General features: G+C 41.6%; 1 protein-coding gene and 1 long non-coding RNA gene across 3 annotated transcripts in view; one reads left to right on the top strand and one right to left on the bottom strand.

The window, feature by feature from the left end:
• Nucleotides 1-1,002: 1,002 nt before the first annotated feature.
• Nucleotides 1,003-12,102, top strand: LOC106583420 (uncharacterized). 2 transcript variants are annotated; one of them, XR_001323514.2, is made up of 3 exons: nucleotides 1,003-1,588; nucleotides 1,702-1,837; nucleotides 11,212-12,102. It is a non-coding gene; the product is annotated as an uncharacterized LOC106583420 (long non-coding RNA). The 2 variants fall into 2 exon arrangements; XR_001323513.3 differs by lacking the exon at nucleotides 11,212-12,102 and having other exon boundaries at nucleotides 1,702-4,752.
• rhobtb3 (Rho related BTB domain containing 3) overlaps nucleotides 9,851-16,566 on the bottom strand; it is a 36,208-nt gene continuing 29,492 nt past the window's right edge. The window contains exons 10-12 of the mRNA XM_045705421.2: nucleotides 15,851-16,017; nucleotides 12,096-12,192; nucleotides 9,851-11,350 (exon numbers count right to left, since the gene is read on the bottom strand). Coding sequence (XP_045561377.1) covers nucleotides 11,232-11,350; nucleotides 12,096-12,192; nucleotides 15,851-16,017 — 383 coding nt within the window. The 3' untranslated portion in view covers nucleotides 9,851-11,231. The remainder of the gene's footprint in view (nucleotides 11,351-12,095; nucleotides 12,193-15,850; nucleotides 16,018-16,566) is intronic.

Below are 16,566 nucleotides of genomic sequence, written 5' to 3'. Positions count from 1 at the left end.
CTTAATGTTTTGTACTGTCTTTAAAAAAAAAAATCATTATTCCTTATGGTAGCAGGGGTGGCCAACTTTGATTTTGATATCTTCACTATTAATCTACACTTTAGAAAATAGTAAAATAAAGAAAAACCCTTGAATGAGTAGGTGGGTCCAAACTTTTGACTGGTACTGTACACGCCTAACATGTAAATAGGAAGTAAATCAATCTGTCGGGATTGTGAAGCCTAATGACTGCAGCTGCCTACATTAGATGTGGTTGAATTATCTTTTTTTTTTTTTTTTTCACACTGATAAAAAAAAGTCGGATAACAAAATTGCTATTTCAGTGTTCTACTTGGATCGAAAAAAATGACAGGGTATCAAAAATAATACCACGCTGCAGCTTTAAAAAGTGGGATATCTTCGTTATATAAACACACCTCTTTTTTTGACGTTATACCGAAGTTGACTGATAATTGTTTGCCCGAGCGTTTCATATAACATTTCCAAGCCATTATTTTTTGTCTTTCAACCAACGTGAGAATGGCACAGGAATTTGTGGAAACTAAACTTAGGGGAGACAAAGTTACAATATTTCTAAAACAATCGTATTGCGTGACGGCTAAAGAGGTCTTGTCAAAGTATACATTAAAAGCTGGGCATTTAGAATTTATTGACATAACAGGACGGAGAGATATGAGCAGTTTACAGGACTACTTTTTGGAGATAACTGCGGCTCGGACGGTGAGTTTCTTATTCGAGTCTTGCCAGTATTTCAATACCTTACTAATTTGTTGTTGTGGGTGCAATACTGCATGCAAATTTGTATCTAGACAGTTGCGCGCGAGTTCAAATATAGATTTCGCTCAATTTAAGCTTTTTGAGAAGTGCTTTTCGGAGTTCATGACGAGCGTAATAACTCGACGTCTCAATTTTTTGCAATGTCATTTGTATTGTTGTTGCAACATTAAGCAGACGAATATTGTACATGTTTATTTTTTTGTTTGTGTTTTGATCAGCCATCTCAATGACAACGCAATCCATGAACGTTGATTGGCTTGAAACTCATAACCTGTGAATGTATTCAACTATTCATATTCATTTCACTAGCCGTCATCACTGAATTCTGAATCCGTAATGAAGGTAACATTTTGCTCATGCACAGCTTCACATTCACCTGTCCTCAAGTGAATTGCCATGCTCGCATGGATAATTACACAGTAATTTGAAATATTGATTTCAGTCTGTTACATATCCCATCAACAATGAATAGGGCAGCGATTATCAAACAAAGATGTATAGTATTATGCCTAACATGATAGATTTGTTATAGTCCTCCTAAGTCTAATTTTTGGTTAATGCTGGCCAGTTGATGGCCATTATGAGGATTCCGCATCTCATGAAGAACTTTACATGGCCTAAGAAATGCTGGTTCTGCTTTTGCGATTCTTCATTATATTTTGCTGTGTGTGTGTGTGTGTGTCCCACGGGTGTTAATCGGTGAGGAATGTGTGGGAGGGTGCAGTGACGTGACAGAGCTGAATGAGTGGGAAACTGGAGTGGATGCTGCAGTCCATTGGCGCTCTGCAGTGATGCACACACACTACACCAGGTATGTGCACAGACACACACGAAAGGGAGTGAGGAGAGGGAAGTGCAAAGGATTAATTTGTAGAGCTGGACGATGGGGAGAGAGTATGAGGGAGTCATTTGTCTCTTTGGTAGGCCCCCAGACTGGGTGGAGCCGAGGTGGTTCAGGAGGCTGGAGACCAGAGTTCAGGGACCAGAGAACCACACCACCTGCTGGCCAAACAGGTCCTCTACAACCACCTTGGGACAACACATCGCCTAAGGCCCTAATGTAGATTTAAATAATATTTCTGTCCTTTTAGTTGACCCTTTTTGGCTCAGGATTGCCAGATGCAAAACTTCTGTATATTTTCTTTGTCATAAGCTTACACCAAGATACAGTGTATGGATATTCTTCTCCAATAACTGAATAAAAAATGCATGGGTTGAATTGTTGGTAGCCTCGGTCCAGCCCTCCCCCTTCAGAGCAAATGTGAGATTAGGGAGTCTGGCAACGCAAGATTAGATTGTTTGCAATGCATGTGTCATACGTAGTATACAAGGCAGAAGGGAGTGAAGAGTGAAACAAGCTATTTTACCTGCATCAAGGTATCCCTCAGTCTCTGTGCTTCTATGATTTTCATTTATTAGATGAAATAAAATGCATCACGTCACTGCACCCTGCCAGACGACCAACATGCGGATTGGTCGTCTGGCAATTCTGGGCTGGTCGAAATTCACAAAAAAAATATATATATATATTTTTTTTTTGGGGGGGTGAATTTCGACCAGCCCAGAATTGCCAGATGACCAATCCGCCCATGGCAGCAGTTGACTGACAGCTCAACTGGATCTCTCTCTCTCTCTCTCTCATATATATATATATATATATATACATTTGAACTCAGTTTTTCACAATTCCTGACATTTAATCCTAGTACAAATTCCCTGTCTTAGGTCAGTTAGGATCACCACTTTATTTTTAGAATGTGAAATGTCAGAATAATAGTAGAGAGAATGATTTATTTCAGCTTTTATTTCTTTCATCACATTCCCAGTGGGTCAGAAGTTTACATACACTCAATTAGTATTTGGTAGCATTGCCTTTAAATTGTTTAACTTGGGTTAAACATTTCAGGTAGCCTTCCACAAGCTTCCCACAATAAGTTGGGTGAATTTTGGCCCATTCCTCTGACAGAGCTGATGTAACTGAGACAGGTTTGTAGGCCTTCTTGCTCGCACACACTTTTTCAGTTCTGCCCACACATTTTCTATAGGATTGAGGTCAAGGCTTTGTGATGGCCACTCCAATACCTTGACTTTGTTGTCCTTAAGCCATTTTGCCACTACTTTGGAAGTGTGCTTGGGTTCATTGTCCCATTTGGAAGACCAATTTGCGACCAAGCTTTAACTTCCTGACTGATGTCTTGAGATGTTGCTTCAATCGTCTGAGATTCCCAAAGATTGGAAAGCTGACGCGGTCATCCCCCTCTTCAAAGGGGGAGACACTCTAACCCAAACTGCTACAGACCTATATCTATCCTACCCTGCCTTTCTAAGGTCTTCGAAAGCCAAGTTAACAAACAGATTACCGACCATTTTGAATCCCACCGTACCTTCTCCGCTATGCAATCTACTTTCAGAGCTGATCATGGGTGCACCTCAGCCACGCTGAAGGTCCTAAACGATATCATAACCGCCATCGATAAGAGACATTACTGTGCAGCCGTATTCATTGACCTGGCCAAGGCTTTCGACTCTGTCAATCACCACATTCTTATCGGCAGACTCAATAGCCTTGGTTTCTCAAATGACTGCCTCGCCTGGTTCACCAACTACTTCTCAGACAGAGTTCAGTGTGTCAAATCGGAGGGTCTGTTGTCCGGACCTCTGGCAGTCTCTATGGGGGTGCCACAGGGTTCAATTCTCGGGCCGACTCTCTTCTCTGTATTCATCAATGATGTCGCTCTTGCTGCTGGTGTTTCTCTGATCCACCTCTACGCAGACAACACCATTCTGTATACCTCTGGCCCTTCTTTGGACACTGTGTTAACTAACCTCCAGATGAGCTTCAATGCCATACAACTCTCCTTCCGTGGCCTCCAACTGCTTTTAAATGCAAGTAAAACTAAATGCATGCTCTTCAACCGATCGCTGCCCACACCTGCCCGCCCGTCCAGCATCACTACTCTGGACGGTTCTGACTTAGAATATGTGGACTACAAGTACCTAGGAGACTGTAAACTCTCCTTCAAGACACATTAAGCATCTCCAATCCAAAATTAAATTTAGAGTCGGCTTCCTATTTCGCAACAAAGCATGCTTCACTCATGCTGCCAAACATACCCTCGTAAAACTGACCATCCTACCGATCCTTGACTTCGGCGATGTCATTTACAAAATAGCCCCCAACACTCTACTCAACAAATTGGATGCAGTCTATCACAGTGCCATCCGTTTTGTCACCAAAGCCCAATATACCCACCACTGCGACCTGTACGCTCTTGTTGGCTGGCCCTCGCTTCATACTCGTCGCCAAGCCCACTGGCTACAGGTTATCTACAAGTCTCTGCTAGGTAAAGCCCCGCCTTATCTCAGCTCACTGGTCACCATAGCAGCACCCACCCGTAGCACGTGCTCCAGCAGGTATATCTCACTGGTCACCCCAAAGCCAATTCTTCCTTTGGCCGCCTTTCCTTCCAGTTCTCTGCTGCCAATGACTGGAACGAACTGTAAAAATCACTGAAGCTGTTGACTCATATCTCCCTCACTAGCTTTAAGCACCAGCTGTCAGAGCAGCTCACAGATCACTGCACCTGTACATAGCCCATCTGTAAATAGCCCATCCCCATACTGTATTTATTTATTTAACTTGCTCCTTTGCACCCCAGTATCTCTACTTGCACATTCATCTTCTGCACATATACCATTCCAGTGTTTAATTGCTATATTGTGATTACTTCGCCACCATGGCCTATTTATTGCCTTACCTCCCTTATTCTACCTCATTTGCACAAACTGTATATACTTTTTCTACTGTATTATTGACTGTATGTTTGTTTATTCCATGTGTAACTCTGTGTTGTTGTATGTGTCGAACTGCTTCGCTTCATCTTGGCCAGGTCGCAGTTGTAAATGAGAACTTGTTCTCAACTAGCCTACCTGGTTAAATAAAGGTGAAATAAATAAATACAAATATTTTCCTAACTCATGATGCCATCTATTTTGTGAAGTGCACCAGTCCCTCTTTGTCCCCATGTGCAATTGCAAACCGTAGTCTGGCTTTTTTATGGCCGTTTTGGAGCAGTGGCTTCTTCCTTGCTGAGCGGCCTTTCAGGTTATGTCGATATAGGACTTGTTTTACTGTGGATATAGATACTTTCGTACCTGTTTCCTCCAGCATCTTCACAAGGTCCTTTGCTTTTGTTCTGGGATTGATTTGCACTTTTCGCACCAACTACATTCATCTCTAGGAGACAGAATGCGTCTCCTTCCTGAGCGGTATGATGGCTGCGTGGTCCATGGTGCTTGTACTTGCGTACTATTGTTTGTACAGATGAACGTGGTACCTTCAGGCGTTTTGGAAATTGTTCCCAAGGATGAACCAGACATGTGGAGGTCTACAATTCTTTTTCTATAGTCTTGGCTGATTTCTTTTGATTTTCCCATGATGTCAAGCAAAGAGGCACTGAGTTTGAAGTTAGTCCTTGAAATACATCAACAGGTACACCTCCAGTTGACTCAAATTATGTCAATTAGCCTACCAGAAACTTCTAAAGCCATGACATAATTTTCTGGAATTTTCCAAGCTGTTTAAAGGCACAGTCAACTTAGTGTATGTAAACTTCTGACCCACTGGAATTGTGATACAGTGAATTATAAGTGAAATAATCTGTCTGTAAACAATTGTTGGGAAAAATACTTGTGTCATGCACAAAGTAGATGTCCTAACTGACTTGCCAAAACTATAGTTTGTTACCAAGAAATTTGTGGAGTGGTTGAAAAATGAGTTTTAATGACTCCAACCAAAGTGTATGTAAACTTCCAACTTCAATTGTGTGTGTGTATATATTACACACACAGTACCAGTCACGTTTGGACACACCTACTCATTCAAGGGTTTTTCTTTATTTTTACTATTTTCTACATAATAGTGAAGACATCAAACTATGAAATAACATATGTGGAATCATGTAGTAACCCAAAGTGTTAAACAAATCAAAATATATTTTATATTTGAGATTCTTCAAAGTAGCCACCCTTCGCCTTGATGACAGCTTTGCACACTCTTGGCATTCTCTCAACCAGCTTCATGAGGAATGCTTTTCCAACAGTCTTGAAGGAGTTCCCACTAAGCGCAAACCAGATGGGAAGGCGTATCACTGCAGAATGCTGTGGTTGCCATGCTGGTTAAGTGTGCCTTGAATTCTAAATAAATCACTGACACCAGCAAAGCGCCATTACACTACCTCCATGATTCACTGTAGGAACCACACATGCGGAGATCATCTGTTTACCTACTCTGCGTCTCAAAGACACATCGGTTGGAACCACAAATATCAACTCACCAGACCAAAGGACAGATTTCCAAGTAGGGCTATCTTCTGTATACCACTCCTACCTTGTCAAAACACAACTGATTGGCTCAAACGCATTAAGAAAAAAAAAATCCACAAATGTATCTTTTAACAAGGCACACCTGTTAACCTGTTGAGGACAGACGTTCCGCTAGCGGAACCCCGTTCCGCCTGCGGAACCCCTAGCCAACAGCCAATGGCATCGCACGGCGCGAAATACAAACCAACTAAAATACCACAATTCAATTTTCTCAAACAATCAACTATTTTACACCATTTTAAAGATAAGACTCTCGTTAATCTAACCACATTGTCCGATTTCAAAAAGGCTTTACAGCGAAAGCAAAACGGATTATGTTAGGAGAGTACATAGACACAAATAATCACACAGCCATTTTCCAAGCAAGCATATATGTCACATAAACCCAAACCACAGTTAATGCAGCACTAACCTTTGATCTTCATCAGATGACACTCTTAGGACATTATGTTATACAATACATGCATGTTTTGTTCAATCAAGTTCATATTTATATCAAAAACCAGCTTTTTACATTAGCATGTGACGTTCAGAACTAGCATACCCACCGAAAACTTTCGGTGAATTTACTAAATTACTCATGATAAACGTTGACAAAATACATAACAATTATTTTAAGAATTATAGATACAGAACTTCTTTATGCAATCGCTATGTCCAATTTTAAAATAGCTTTTCGGCGAAAACACATTTTGCAATATTCTGAGTACATAGCTCGGCCATCACGGCTAGCTATTTTGACATCCGCCAACTTCGGGGTCACCTAAACTCAGAATTACTATTAGAAAAATTGGATTACCTTTGCTGTTCTTCATCAGAATGCACTCCCAGGACTTCTACTTCAACAACAAATGTTGTTTTGGTTCCAAATAATCCATAGTTATATCCAAATACCTCCGTTTTGTTCGTGCGTTCAGGTCACTATCCGAAGGGTAATGCGCGAGCGCATTCGTGACAAAAAAAATTCAAAATATTCCATTACCGTACTTAGAAGCATGTCAAACGCTGTTTAAAATCAATTTTTATGCTATTTTTCTCATAAAATAGCGATAATATTCCAACCGGGCAACGTTGTATTCATTCAAAGGCTGAACAAAAAAAATGGATAAGTCTCGTGAAAGCGCATCTCAGTCTCACTGTTCCCAGGCTGACCACTTACAAACTCTGCTGCTGTGCTTTGCCCAGAGACAGCAGACACCCCATTCCACTTTCTGGTCGCTTTAGAGAGCCAATGGAAGCCTTAGAAAGTGTCACGTTACAGCACAGATGCTGTAATGTCGATAGAGATGCAACAGAAGGACAACAAATTGTCAGACAGGGCACTTCCTGTATGGAATCTTCTCAGGTTTTGGCCTGCCATATGAGTTCTGTTATACTCACAGACACCATTCAAGCAGTTTTAGAAACTTTAAAGTGTTTTCTATCCAAATCTACTAATTATATTCTAGTTTCTGGGCAGGAGTAGTAACCAGATTAAATCGGGTACGTTTTTTATCCAGCCTTGAAAATACTGCCCCCTATCCCAAAGAAGTTAATTGAAATTACAGGTGACTACCTCATAAAGCTGGTTGAGAGAATGCCAAGAGTGTGCAAAGCTGTCATCAAGGCAAAGGGTGGCTACTTTGAAGAATCTCAAATATAATATTTGTTTAACACTTTTGGTTACTACATGATTCCATGTGTTATTTCATAGTTTTGATGTCTTCATTATTATTTTACAATGTAGGAAATAGTCAAAATAAAGAAAAACCCTTGAATGATTAGGCTTGTCCACACTTTTGACTGGTACTGTAATAGTAATTAACCCTTAGGATAGGGAGAGACATCTATAACAGCCCGGCATTTATATTTGCAATATAAGTAGTTAGGCTTTCGTAAGGTATTATGAGCCAATGGTAATCTATAAGGCATTTATACAGTAGTTTTTCTGCTTTATCTAATGTGTCTATTCATTCACAACTAGGATGTTGCTGGGCCCAGCACAAGCATTGTGTTCCCCTGGTACCATTGCTGTGGGAAAGTATGCTAAGCTTAGCTGAGACAGCTCAGGGGTGAGTGCAGTGGAGGTAGGAAGAAAACAGAGACACAGATGTACTGCCAGTTCCTTAATATGTTGGCTCTATATGGAATAGCAATTAACACAGGGAGGTAACAGAGGCACAGTTATAGTGGTGAGTTGTATCTCCAGTGGTGCTTTTACATGTTGTATGTGTATTAAACATGAGCTAGTTAAAAAACAAGGAAGACTTTCACTGGTACAATAAATGTTGAGAAACGCTGTACTAGAGTGTACTGCAGCCATACTCAACGAATGGGGTCAATATAGACCGAGGGTCCCGGCTTAAAAAACTAATACTTTTAACTTGCTGCTGTTGCGAATTGTAATAGTACAATGCACAAGGATTAATTTCGAAATGAATTTGGTAGTGCGTGTGTATATTTCCTTTTATATCATATACTGACAGAAAATTGAGCTAATTTTAACGTGTCAGCTAAGTAGTGGAACTGGACATTTCTATCTAAGTATTGTAGTTATCATTGCCAGATTACATGCCCAGGGGCCTCAACCCCCAGGGGGCCCACATTGATGTTGTTGAGTCACTCAGGTATCCCAACACACCCAAGACATGGAAAAATGTGTAGAATTGCAGGACATTTGCTTTAAACCTGAAAGATTTTCTCCGCCCCATGGCAAAATGTGTAGAATTGCAAGGAATGAGCTTCAAAATGGCAACATTTCTGAAAAGGGGTGGGAACAGTTTTGTGTCGCATCAGTCGCGAGGTGTTTTTTTTTTCACTGAGCCAATAAATGACAATATACATCCAGACCTTTTCCATCTAAGAAATGTGTGACCCCGGACCTTCTCAATTAGTAGTTGAGTACCCCTGATGTACTGCCTATGTCATGTAGCAATTACTGCCTGTGTGTGGACTACCTGGCCTGATGACTCCTTGCTGTCCCCAGTCCACCTGGCCGTGCTGCTGCTCCAGTTTCAACTGTTCTGCCTGCGGCTATGGAACCCTGACCTGTTCACCGGATGTGCTACCTGTCCCAAACCTGCTGTTTTCAACTCTCTAGAGACAGCAGGAGCGGTAGAGATACTCTGAATGATCGGCTATGAAAAGCCAACTGACATTTACTCCTGAGGTGCTGACCTGTTGCACCCTTGACAACCACTGTGATTATTATTATTTGACCCTGCTGGTCACCTATGAACATTTTGAACATCTTGGCCATGTTCTGTTATAATTTCCACCCGGCACAGCCAGAAGAGGACTGGCCACCCCTCATAGCCTGGTTCCTCTCTAGGTTTCTTCCTAGGTTCTGGCCTTTCTTGGGAGTTTTTCTTAGCCACCGTGCTTCTACACCTGCATTGCTTGCTGTTTGGGATTTTAGGCTGGGTTTCTGTACAGCACTTTGAGATATCAGCTGATGTAAGAAGGGCTGTATAAATACATTTGATTTGTGTGTGTATGTGTGTGTAAGTAGCATGGGGGGTTAGAAATTGTTTCAAGTCATATTGTGTGTATGAGTTTATACAGTTTAAATTCAAGACAAGCAACTAAGCTTCAGACTAACCTTCAACACATGACGTACTGTATGTGCATTATTAATGCATACTAACACACTCGTGACTGCTCAGTAAGAGATGTACAATAACGATTCAGTAGGCGGTGTGCCAACGTGTACTTCTAAAACATGTTTTTATTCCGAGTGACTCAGGTCACAATTATTACTGTACACAACCATCCCCAATGGCCGGCTGGTCACCAAATAAAACACCTACACCCTCTAGTCTCCACATGCAGTTAGCTCTACTCCAGACGTTACAAAACACCCCCTGGTACAGGCAGTACACAGTACAAAAATAGTTGCAGCACCATCAAATTATAATCTAATGGCAAAAAAATACACATTTTAGGTGTGGTCAAACCAGAGGTGTTGTTTGGCTAGGGTTTCAATGAACGTGTGTGCGTTTTTAAGTCTCCAGGTGCCCCAATGCTGTTAAACATGGGTGCTCTCTTTTGAGGATTTAGCATTGCAGAAGAACCCAGTAAGACAACCATGTAGGACCACTATGTACTCACAGTTATGGTGGCCTCGACCCAAATCAACTCCTATAGCCCTAGACATTTCTTGATGAACCATTATGGATATGAAGGAAGGGGACATTAATAAGTGTGTAGGGTGTAGTGCCTTGGGGTTGATTTGGGACTGGAGGATTGTGTCCATAGATTAAATAGACATCCTCTATAGATGCACAATCAATAGTCACGTTCATTAGACAGAACACTCCCAAACGTTTTAGATGCGTTTCAGCCTGTTCCCGTGAACGTTTCCCGTGCACATATGTTCATTTGAGCACCGTCTTCGCTTAAATAAAAATATATGTATCTCCTGTGTGGAGATGGCAAAGATGATCACTGTCCATTCTACATGGATACACAGTTAATTTGCCTTAAATGGTTATGGTTCGCCATGGACACAACCATTTTTCTACCAATAATCTCCGGGCCACAGATGCATCCTCTATGGGCAGGTTATGTTTTTGCAGCTGCACAGTGCCTGAAGAAGGATTTACATCTCAGGAACCACAAGTATGCTATAGCAATCTTCTGAAATATGCAGCCACCGCGACTGCAAAGATAAACCTGGAATGTAGCCATTTTCTTTTTTCCACCCTAGTCTGTCATTTTGAAATTCTCCCTGGTTAAATAGATCAGTCATTTTGTCCCAAAGACAGTCACGTGTTGGTCTTAAAGGACCAGGGTGCGTCAGTATTGCATTTAACCTCCCGTTGACGTTGCCTTTTGACCTTTTCTGCTCCACGCTCAACCCTCTGGGTCTTCTTTTCCCAAGCTGCCTAGCTTTCTGTCCCCGTTATCACTGTCCAATTGAGGCAGATAGCTTGGAATTAAAGTCTGGTTTGTTTATAGCGTCTTCTCTCATTCTCTCTCAAGTCCTCCCTGCCAACCTTCTCCCACTCTTCTTTGTCCTCTGTCTCTTGCCCCACACCTTCTCCTCTCGGTCTCTCACTATTTCTCCAGGGTGTGGCGGCGGGTGGGTGTCACATGACGAGGCAGCGGGACTTCTTGAGTTTGCGTCGGCGCTGCTGATACTCGCTCAGCTCCTGCAGGTAGCCTCGGGAGGGCCAGCGCAGTCTCTCCACCTGTTCCCGCTCCTCCTCTGTCAACCGAGACAACAAAAACATAAGGTTGCCGTGATGATATCACCATGGCGACATGTCTCGCTCTCGCACACAAACAGTGCCAGGATACATTTTTCTGTCATTGCCTAAACAAACATTTTCAATGAAGCCATCATGCCGCCTAAGTGTTCTGCCTGATACCCCTGTGCTTACACCTGAGAACTGCACCAGTGTGAATAATAATGTGTAGTAGGCCTACTGTCTAGTCTTTGTATCTCTTCACTTGTGCCCTTCCAGACCCGTCCATTTGACCTGATATATGCACTTGTGTACGTTGACATTGTTAATGGAAATAAACCTGTTGTAGATGCTACTAAACGTGCATTGTGTGCTTATTAACCAGTGTATGTCTTCTAAATCTGTCATAACCAGGGACCTCGTGGCTTGACAGGCATTAGGAAAGGTAAACGCCAATTTAGCGTCGTAGGTGTGCAAGCCCTATTTACAAAATTGGAAGGTGTAAATGTTTTTTTACACGCTTTAGCAATCCACTATTCCACTACATCGGCAGTCATAATTCATTTAACTTGTAATATGTCCCAATTAAACTTGTAATATGTCTCATTAAAAAGCCATTAGCTTTCACAACAGCTTGCATCAGCCATAGCTTATGGTGACTGTCATGCAGGTCCAATTGCTCAGTTGGTCGACGCATGGGGCTTGCAACACCAGTTGTACTTAGTAAGTAGCTTTGACTTATTGATCTGCCCTATGCTTTCTCACCTGAGAGCTCCAGGAAGTCAGGCTTGTGGCTGAAGATTAGGTAGTTATTGGCTATGAAGTGGAGTAGCCATACATACAGCTGCTCTGCATTGTGGCACTGTGAGAGAGAGAGAGGAACAGTGACCATGTTTACATACGCACAGTATTCTTGATAGTAAGTAGCTCATATCCCACTTCAGGTTTTATTTGGGATAAGCTGTTAACATGCACCTTTTGATATCCCACTCACGAGTATGCCTGTATCCATGAACCGAATATTCCAAATGTTTTAAATGGCTTAGTTACTGAAGTATGGACACTGACTATAGGCTTAACCTCTCATATTAACTCCTGCAGAAGTATGCATTTCTTGCATTAAAAATGAACAAATGTTAATTTTGTCTCGAACAGGAGTGGATAAATTATTTCTTTCAGCATTTCATGAGAAAATGCAAATGTACTGTAACTTGTTACATTTGACACTTATGCAAGCAGACAGTATTTCAACCATAAAATATGCACACCAGACCAACTGAAATCTTATCAGAAACGTGTTAAATCGTTTTCTCAGCTTTTCATTCTCTTAAAACCAGTCAAACTGACATTTTGCACAGAAATCTTTTCACTGTTTTTCAGTTATTGCGTTTTTCTCCCCGGTCCCTAAACGAAAGACAACTTTACCGATGTTACATCGATATAATTCATTAGTAATCTAGTTACGACAATATTCTGTGGAGCACTACTTTATGGCAACAAGTTATAACAGAAGGGAAGATGCATGTATCTTAGTATAGTTGACAAATAAATGGCCTACCAAATGTAATAAATTATAAACAGAAACAAGTAGCCAGTAGGCTATATGGTCCAATACGGACTATCAGCCAAATTAATTATTATGGTGGATCAAACTACTCAGATAAGTTACTTTAAGTTATTTGTTTGAAAATCAGATGAAAACATCAACACACAACATCCATGATATGCAAAACAGACTCCACAGACTGCAAAAAACAACAGTAAATGGGCTAAGATGTTTACATGCCATAGTTTCAAGTCTAAAATCGGCATAGCCCAGGCTTCTCATAACCATGATTTTAACAAAATGTAGGGATATGATGTTTATATGCATCAACTCAAAAACAGAATACTCGAGTATCCCGAATAATAATGGGTCATTGGTGCGCATGTAAATGTGGTAACTTGTCAGCTGTTTGAGGAAATATGTACTGTCACTAAAAAGAGAGGGATATGGAGGAGGTAAGTCAGCTATGTTGTAGCTTTTAAAATAGAAACTACAAGGCAGAATACAACAATGACTTCCACATGGAAAATGTCATTTTCCAACCCTGTGAAATGTGCATGCATGCATATGCTCTCCTTGCATCAAGCTTTTTTTAACCAATGACCTGAAAGCTGGATAGGTGACAGCACAATGGTATAAACGCTTCACAGCTTAGGATACAAGTGGCTTTCACCAACCACATCCTCTCAGGTTTGTGGTAAGGATTGTAAAATAAAATAAAATAAAAAATACTAGCATTATTTAATCATTTCTCTCTTTATTGGCACAGAGTTAAACCTTGTTGAAACCTCAAGGGGTGCATCTCAATAGTCTGAAGTGTTTTGTCCTTGTCTCATCTCTCTGGAAAGCAATGTGGAAGATGCTGCTGGAGAAGTTTGTCAATGCAGATAAGGAACGGATACAAGCAGAGGAATATTATTCAGAACCATGGTCAGATAATGATAGACCCATGGTCTTTGTCAGGTTGTGAAGGAAAGGAGACCATTGAGGATTGTGGGAGCTAGCCACATACACAGAAGAGAGAACACATACACACTCTCTTGCTGAATACCAAATCCTTCCCCTAGGACAGGGCTGTTCAATTCCGGTCCTGGAGGGCCAAAACACATCTAGTTTTCATGCCCTCCTTCAAACCAGGGACTGATTCAGACCTGTGACACCAGGTGAATACAATTAACTACCAGTTAAAAACATAAACCAGAAGTGATTTGGCCCACCAGGACCGGAATTGAACAGCCCTGCTCTAGGCCCTCCTGTATATCTCAATATGAGTTTATGGTTGTGAGAATCTTCCCCGTATTGCTTCCACCGATCCAATGTTTCAGATATATAGGAGTGTGGAGAGGTTGAGGAGTAGGGGTCGATTTGGAATGGAGTCGGAAGTTCACATACACTTAGGTTGGAGTCATTAAAACTCGTTTTTCAACCACTCCACAAATTTCTTGGTAACAAACTATAGTTTTGGCAAGTCAGTTAGGACATCTACTTTGTGCATGACAAGTATTTTTCCCAACAATTGTTAGACAGAATGTTTCACTTATAATTCACTGTATCACAATTCCAGTGGGTCAGAAGTTTACATACACTAAGTTGACTGTGCCTTTTAAACAGCTTGGAAAAATACAGAAAATGATGTCAGGGCTTTAGAAGCTTCTGGTAGGCTAATTGACATAATTTGAGTCAACTGGAGGTGTACCTGTGGATGTATTTCAAGGCCTACCTTCAAACTCAGGGGCTCTTTGCTTGACAAAAGAAAACAGCCAAGACCTTAGAAAAACATTGTAGACCTCCACATGTCTGGTTCATCCTTGGGAGCAATTTCCAAACGCCTGAAGGTACCACGTTCATCTGTACAAACACTAGTACACAAGTATAAACACCATGGGACCACGCAGCCGTCATACCGCTCAGGAAGGAGATTCGTACTTTGGTGCGAATAGTGCAAATCAATCCCAGAACAACAGCAAAGGATCTTGTGAAGATGCTGGAGGAAACCGGTACAAAAGTACCTATATCCACAGTAAAACAAGTCCTATATCGACATAACCTGAAAGGCTGCTCAGCAAGGAAGAAGCCACTGCTCCAAAACCGCCATAAAAAGCCAGACTATGGTTTGCAACTGCACATGGGGACAAAGATTGTACTTTTTGGAGAAATGTCCTCTGGTCTGATGAAACAAAAATAGAACTGTTTGGCCATAATGATCATCGTTATGTTTGGAGGGAAAAGGGGGAAGCTTGCAAGATAAAGAACACCATCCCAACCGTGAAGCACGGGGGTGGCAGCATCATGTTGTGGGGGTGCTTTGCTGCACTTCACAAAATAGATGGCATCATGAGGATGGAAAATTATGTGTATATATTGAAGCAAAATCTCAAGACATCAGTCAGGAAGTTAAAGCTTAGTCGCAAATGGGTCTTCCAAATGGACAATGACCCCAAGCATACTTCCAAAGTAGTGGCAAAATGGCTTAAGGACAACAAAGTCAAGGTATTGGAGTGGCCATCACAAAGCCCTGACCTCAATCCTATAGAAAATGTGTGTGCAGAACTGAAAAAGTGTGTGCGAGCAAGGAGGCCTACAAACCTGACTCAGTTACACCAGCTCTGTCAGGAGGAATGGGCCAAAATTCACCCAACTTATTGTGGGAAGCTTGTGGAAGGCTACCTGAAACGTTTGACCCAAGTTAAACCATTTGAAGGCAATGCTACCAAATACTAATTGAGTGTATGTAAACTTCTGACCTCCGAGAATGTGATGAAAGAAATAAAAGCTGAAATAAATCATTCTCTCTACTATTATTCTGACATTTCACATTCTTAAAATAAAGTGGTGATCCTAACTGACCTAAGATGGAATTTTTACTAGGATTAAATGTCAGTAATTGTGAAACTGAGTTTAAATGTATTTGGCTAAGGTATATGTAAACTTCCGATTTCAACTGTATATCTCTCACACACACACACGCACTAACCTTAGCCCTGCGGAGAAGGCGGATCACACTGATGCTGGTTGATGCCAGCTCTCGGCTAGGCATGCTCTGGAGGTAGGCGCATACACACACCTCACACAGGTGCTGCAGACGCTTCACCTGGTACATCTCTGCACAGACCAGCACGGCCATGGCCTGCAATACACTGGCTGGACACACACACACACACACACACACACACACACACACACACACACACACACACACACACACACACACACACACACACACACACACACACACACACACACACACACACACACACACACACACACACACACACACACACACACACACACCCCCCCCCCACACACACACACACACACACACACACACACAGAGAGAGACACTGTCAAACATACTGGAACCTCGTTGAGAAAATGAACATACTCATGCACAAATTTGATTGTAAATTGTGGTTGAAATGCACACTTGTGATTTATAACACACACACACGCCACTGTACTGTCATATCACATTAACCAGCTGGGAAACATATCAACCCCAAGATAACATCACAAACACACAAAATCCCTCCCCCTTCAAACAAATCGGCCTACAGTACTATCCATCATATCGTAGTGTCACGGTGTCCACTCCAATTGCTCTTGATCTTCCCCCAGCCTGTCAATGATTTTGGGGGAGCTGTCAGTCAAATCCCTCTGGGCCTTATGAGATACTGTTAGTTCCATCTGAGA

The sequence above is a fragment of the Salmo salar genome, chromosome 22 (genome assembly GCF_965601325.2).
Source record: "Salmo salar chromosome 22, fSalSal1, whole genome shotgun sequence".
In the NCBI taxonomy this organism is placed as follows: domain Eukaryota; kingdom Metazoa; phylum Chordata; class Actinopteri; order Salmoniformes; family Salmonidae; genus Salmo; species Salmo salar.
The sequence above is the reverse complement of the archived record's forward strand: the minus strand, read 5'-3'. Positions and strand labels throughout refer to the sequence as shown.